We start from the raw sequence: 6,234 nt of genomic DNA, 5'->3' as shown, positions 1-6,234 counted from the left end.
TCTTTGTGGCAAGCGGGAATCTAACAGCAGGGTGTAAAACCTTTAACTTTGCTCATAAAGCGAGGGGCAGAAATTAGAACAGCCTTGCTGAAATCTCTCTCTTTTATTTTTATTTATTTATTTTTTTTCTGTGTTTTTATTTTCTTCCTCTCTTGGCTCTATCTTCCAGCTGAGGCTCGTGCTGATTTGTCACAGGTCAGGAAAGCCGAAGCCGTGGTTTGCAGAAGACGAATGGACTTTTTAAATCAATCGTGTGGTCCCGGTGTCAGCGGGGTGCCAATCGCCGTGCGCGGTCCCTCCGCCGGTGTCATTAAGAGGCGCGGGCAGCATCCATGACGTGGGGGCTGAGCCTCGCCACCCCTTAATGGGGCTGAGCTGCCTGGCCTTAATGTGTGACTGGGATTTAATTTGAAGCTTCTCTGAACACCATCAGGCTGTAATGGAAACAATGCTGGCCCAGCTCTGCGAAGCCGCCCCCCCGAAAATACAGCCAAATAAATTAAATTTGGCAATCAGTAAAAATCCGTGGGGCTTGGGGGTCACGTGTGGGGCTAGAAAAAGGTGTGATTTTCTCCACTTCAGAACTGCACGTTCTTGGTAGGCTTCTGTGTGCTTCTGGGAAGAGTGTGGCATGTTATTTTTTTTTATTTTTATTTTTTCCCTGAACTGTGGGAAATTTCTCCAGGCTGGGAGCAGCACCTGGGGTTTATCACCTGCTTGTTGAGGATGGGCCGTGGCACATCTGCTGTGGTGGGACGGGTGTGACATGGGGTCATCCAGAAATGGGCTCCTGTGGGAAAGAGCAAGGCTGGAGAAGGAGTTCAGCATCCCAGCTGCTTGGCAGGAAAGGCTCAGTCCCCCCTCAGTCTGCAGCAGAGGGAGATGTCTTGCTGGAGCTAGGAGGAGGCTCTAGGGTGGCACAGTGCCAGATAAAAAGGTCAGGTTACGAATTCCTAAAGGCTTCCTGAACATCTGGGGCTGACGCTGTAGAAGGTGCTCCGAGATGCTTTGGGATGGACGGGCCTTCACCCCCGGAGATGCAGGAGCGATACATGTAGGTGGAATCGAGCTCTCGTGGGCTGTAAATCCGCTGCCTCCTCCCAGGGCTGACCCAGCTGCTCCTGGGGTAACTCTTCCCATTCCTGGGCACACGTCTGTATGGCTTGTAGGGCAGAAAGCCGCCTGCTGCGGAGACAAACGGGGTGTATAAAGCAAAAAGGAGCACCCAGGCTGCTAATGGTAGAAACCCAGCCCTACCACTCTTCTTTGGTTCCTCTTACTAGCCCAAATCAGTGTCAGCACGGCCGGGATGACATCCCTAAACGTAAACATGGGTGATGTAGGAGACCTTGGCTGGCCACAGGGGAAAAGGTGGCTTTGGTCCTCCCTGAAGTGGGGAGGGGGGTGGTATGGCATCAACCTGTGGTTGTACAAGCACTTTCTGACCGGAGACGCTCGGTCTGGCCCCATGTCCACAACCACCACCTCTGCTGCCCAGGCCAGGTTGTCCTCTGCCCCTCTCCTGTCCCCTCTGTAAGACAGGGTCCGTAAGCCAGCTTGGTACACACCACACTGGGCAGGTGCTTTGCCATCTCCCTGTGTTATTTAAGCCCAGAATCAGCTAATTTGGCTGCGCTGTGATTTGCCACAGCACGAAAAATCTGCTTGAAGGTCCTGCGGAGGAACTGAGATCAAGCAAATTTCAGACGGCCTCACAAATGGAGCCGAAAGGTCATGGCAATACCAAGCAGGAGGTGGTGTGCTGCGCTGCGAGCCTCTGCTAAATATCAGCCAAAGATTAGCCCATCCCCTCTGAAAGGCCAAGAGCTGCAAAGGCTCCGAATTCTTCCTGTCGTGCGTTCGAGCTCGCGGTGTCTAAAAATGGCACCAGCCTCCCTATCAAAGGGAGATACAGCTTCAGGAACAGCAAATTCAAGGGAAAATGTCAGGCTGGTGAGGTACGTGAAAGTGGATTTGGGAGGTTCTAAGATTTTTGAAGCCAAAAGGGACCTGTAGACCGTGTGGCTGGCGCTAATTAATTTGGCATTGTGCCGAGCATCCTCAGCCCGGTTTAATCAGCAGCTGCGAAGCGGAGCATTGTCTCTGCCAGCCTCCCGTCCCAGCTCCTGCTCCACCTCCCATAGCTTCAATAGATGGACAGCCATGCTCAGAGAGGAATTTCTGGGGGTGGAGGAAAGCTTGAGCCCATCTGAGGTTTATTAACTGCTCGGCTGGGTCTGCGATGAGGTGGGAGCAGTCTATGGGCAATGATCTGCTGTTGGGTTGGATCTGCATGGCCATTTGGGGATATGCACTAGATGCATCACCAGATCTTGTGTTTATTTGGAAATCTGTTTTTTTAAAGGCTTCACCTGACCTACATGTTGGCAGTTCAGGAACTGTACTGAGCACAGATTTTGTCTGGGAAAAGCAGAATCAGAGAATCAGGTTTACTGGGGGCTAGACTTTTGGAAAGAGCTCGTCAAGGCTGCAGGTGTCTCACCCAGGCCTCCAACAGCATTGTGTTAATTTACCTGGCTAATTCCATGCCTCTTATGCTGGCACGGCTGGCTGGGCTAACTGGGCTCAGCAGTTCTCCCCACACCCAGTTCCTGGTGTCCGACACTGGGACCTCCTACCACCACCAGGAGTTCGGAGAGCTGCTCAATCTCACACCAGCCAAAGCCACTAAAAGCCTGGATGAGATAGTCTACAAACGTGAAAGAACCCATCTGCATGATGGAAATCTCACCTCATGTGTGGCAGGTAGTGGCTGGCCCCCAAAATATGTGTGTTGATGCGCCAGTTGGGTTATAAAGTGCCCATCGTGCCGGCGGGAGCAGCATCAGCAGGGCAGAAAGCCTGGGGAATGCTCGTCCTGCTGCTGCAGCATCCTCCCTTCCTCCCCACTGACACTTCAGTCACCACCACTGTTGGTGCTTATGGGGCACTTAACCATCCCTATAAACATCAATTCAACCTGAGCAATCTGCTCAGGTGGGATGAGACTGGAAACCTCTGCCTTTTATTTCTTCGCCTGTCTAAGAGCAGCACCCGCGGCCCCAGTAGCTGAATTCCCTCTCAGTCCCTGTTTTGTTTCTCAAAAGCTTCGGGAGACGAGGTAACAGTGGCCACCTGGTGCTGCTGACAGGCTTCCCTTGGGGGCGAGCTGCTCCAGCGGGGCTGAGGGCTGCACGGCCCTCCCCTGCCCGCCGTGCCTGCGGGTCGTGCTGAACGGCGGCACGCAGGTTTCCGAGGTGGATGTAATAAAACAACATCCACGTGGGAGAGGAAAAATGTTTCTGTCTGAGCGGGCTTGGCAAAACCGCTGTCAGGAACAGTAAAACTCATAACGGGAGGTCAGCTCGGGTGCCAGGCAGGCGGCTCGCTGCCGCGCCGCACAGCAGGAGGAGGCAGTGCTTTAAGAGAAACTGGTAAAGGGAGATAAACTGGCCTGCCAGAGCCTTGGAAACCCTCCCTTCAGGTGTCTTGAGGCCACACGGTTTGGCTTGTCCCCCGCCCCGGGAAGTGCCTTCTTCTCCCAGCAGCTCCCCAGTGCTCTCCATCCCGTGAGGTGCCCATCGTGCCACCGAGGCTGGTGCAGTGCAAGCACTCAGGACCCATTTCCCACCCTGTGATGGGTTTTCCAGTTGAGCTCTGCCTGACTTGGCTGAATAGTCTGAGCAGGCTGCTGGAGGTTGTGTTTTGTCTGAAGGAGAGCACAGACCCTGCTGCTGGGGTCCCCCTGCTCTGCCCCACGCATCCTCCCCACCTGCTCGAGCCCCTGGCTCCTCCCGTGGTAGCGAGGCTTTTCCCAGCCTTGGACCACAACCAGTGCTTTCTCCAGAGACCCTTATGAGGTGTCTTATGTGAATGAGAGGTGGGAAGACTCTGTTGTGGCTGGAGGTGCCTCCAGGAGGTTGCCATCCCTCTGTGGCAAGGACGAGCTACAGGCCTTGCTGCCAGCCAGCTGTCTCCGGGTACCTCTCTCTCTTGCAAGTAATTCTCCCCGGGGTCTGCCGGGATTTGGGGTGGTCAAGCCATGGGGTGACTGCTTGGGGAGGTTCTCTGCATGCTGTTGGGTTGCAAGCCCGGCTTTGAAGAGGGGAAGCTGGTGGGAGGCAGTTTGGGGGGAAATTTCCACTATGTAGGGTCACCTTCAATCCTCACCCCAGCAAACAGGGACATGGCCCAGAGGGGAAGAGGGCTGGGTCCCCACCCAAAGGAGAGGACTTTTTCCTAAGGTAACACCTGCAGAGTCCTGCCTGGGCTGTGCTGCTCGATCCCAAGCCAGCTCAACATTCCCATACCCCCCCCAAAAAAATCCTAGCCCCACAGAAAACGAAGCATTCAGATAACGGTGCCAGCTGGGCAGCAGCCCAGCATCCCGCCGGGGACCCTCTGACATCCAGGGCTGATCTCCTGAGCAAAACCATTGCTATTTCCCTCTGCTCCAGCTGGGGTGGACTTTCAAAGCCTGGCCAAGTCCTTGGGCTGAAGGGCTTGGAGCATCTGTTTGGCTTTTTGGCCGCTGGAAAGTAGCTGGTGGATGTAGGGCAACCTCTGAGTGCGGAGGAAATGTGAAAGTGCTAAAATCCCATCAGGTGCATGGTGGAAACCGTGGGGCTGGGATGCAATAACCAGAGAAGTGGGGTGTCATAGGGCCACAATTAGAACAGAAATCCTTCTTCAACACGTTATGACATCGATTGAAGGGCTTGGGGAATTTTGCCGTGTGGTAGCTCTTCCTGAACATCAGGCTGAATGTGCCGGAGATGGAACCACCCGGTGCTGCAGCCGCCCCTGGAGGTCTCGGCCGAGCAGAGAGCTCCGGCAGCAAAGCTGGCACTGAGTTGTGCAAAGGACATCGATCCCGCTGCAGGGTTGGGACTGAAAAGGCCAGGCCTTTGAGAAATAACACTGTGGGTTGTGCGCCTCTGAAAAACGAAAACAAAAAGCAACGCCCTGCCATTCTTCAATATAAGCTGCTTTTTCAAAATTTTCTGAACACAGGGAAAAAAATCCCAAGCATTTTTGATTTCCCAGTTTACATTCTAAAGCTGGAAAAAAAAAATAAAGTGGCTTATGAGGTTTAAGCTATTTATTACCAAATAAAACTGCATTTGGGCCGTCTGCTTCTGTGCCAAGTTTTGGCCTCCCGAGAGCACGCATATGGAGAGTTACGAGCCCCTCTGAAGCAAGGCTGATGAGAGGAACATTGACTCGGTCTTAACTCCGTGCAGGCTGTCAGATGCTCCTGGGCTATTTTGGAAGCCCATCGCAGGGACACCAGAGGCTGCCTGTCCCTGGAGCCATCCCTGCAGCATCCCCCCGGGATGCTGCCTTAACATTATCCCTTATCCCCAGCCATCTCCTCTAGGTATTGCATTTACTGGTAAAATCGTGTGTTTCTCTCTAAAGCTGTGTGTGTGCTACAGGGAAAGGATATTCCTGGTGGAATATGTAGGAACATTATTTCTGTTCCCAGAAACACGATTTCTGGTCCCATCGTGGCCTGAAAGCAAGTCCCTTGAAATCAATGTCCTTTGACTTCAGTGGGGAGGGGAAAATATCCACAAGCGGGTGGATGTTCAAGGTATAAGTGAGAGCTGTTTTCACCTGCCATGTCCCTCCACCCCCAAATTAATCCCTGCCTGAGCCAGGGGATGCCCTTTAGGAAACCATCCTGCCTCAGCTTCGGCAGCCCTGGTGCCGAGGAGGGGATTTTGTCTGCAGGTACTGGGCCAGGCCTGGCTTTGTTGGGCTTATGTGCCCTGCCCAACCCATGCAAGGCACCATGTAGGCTGTCCTAAGCCACATTTTTTCCTCTTTCCTCTTTTCTCAGTGCAGTGGGGTTGCTGCGGTGCTGCCTGTGGGGTGCCAGGTGCGAGCCCCTCTGCAAGCCCCCTCCCCACCCCTGGCACCCACCGAAGGGGCTCGTTGCTCCCCCTGCATGCAGCACCAGCCTGGCTTTTCCTAGGTGGATGACTTTACATTTCTCCCCTGGAAACACACATTTCTCACTGTCTGGGTAGAGTTTTCCACTCTGTGTTATTACAGGAGGACTCAGAGGCATTAGCTCATGCCAGGACCACATGAAGAAATGTAAAATAAGAAAGAGCGATTTCCGCCCTGAGAAACTGATATTTTATTTGATGCTTTAAACACAGCTCTCTTTCCTGGAGTGAAACCTACCGTTAAAATCAGGATATTAAGTTTAATAGGGAGCAGGCT

The 6,234-nt window shown here is 53.3% G+C and overlaps 1 protein-coding gene across 1 annotated transcript in view; it reads left to right on the top strand.

The window, feature by feature from the left end:
* The first annotated feature begins 231 nt into the window (after positions 1-231).
* The window catches only part of RNF165 (ring finger protein 165), a 29,046-nt gene continuing 23,043 nt past the window's right edge, over positions 232-6,234 (top strand). The window contains exon 1 of the mRNA XM_035309787.1: positions 232-292. Coding sequence (XP_035165678.1) covers positions 232-292 — 61 coding nt within the window. The remainder of the gene's footprint in view (positions 293-6,234) is intronic.

This window comes from Oxyura jamaicensis, chromosome Z (genome assembly GCF_011077185.1).
Source record: "Oxyura jamaicensis isolate SHBP4307 breed ruddy duck chromosome Z, BPBGC_Ojam_1.0, whole genome shotgun sequence".
Taxonomy (NCBI): Eukaryota; Metazoa; Chordata; class Aves; order Anseriformes; family Anatidae; genus Oxyura; species Oxyura jamaicensis.
The sequence above is the reverse complement of the archived record's forward strand: the minus strand, read 5'-3'. Positions and strand labels throughout refer to the sequence as shown.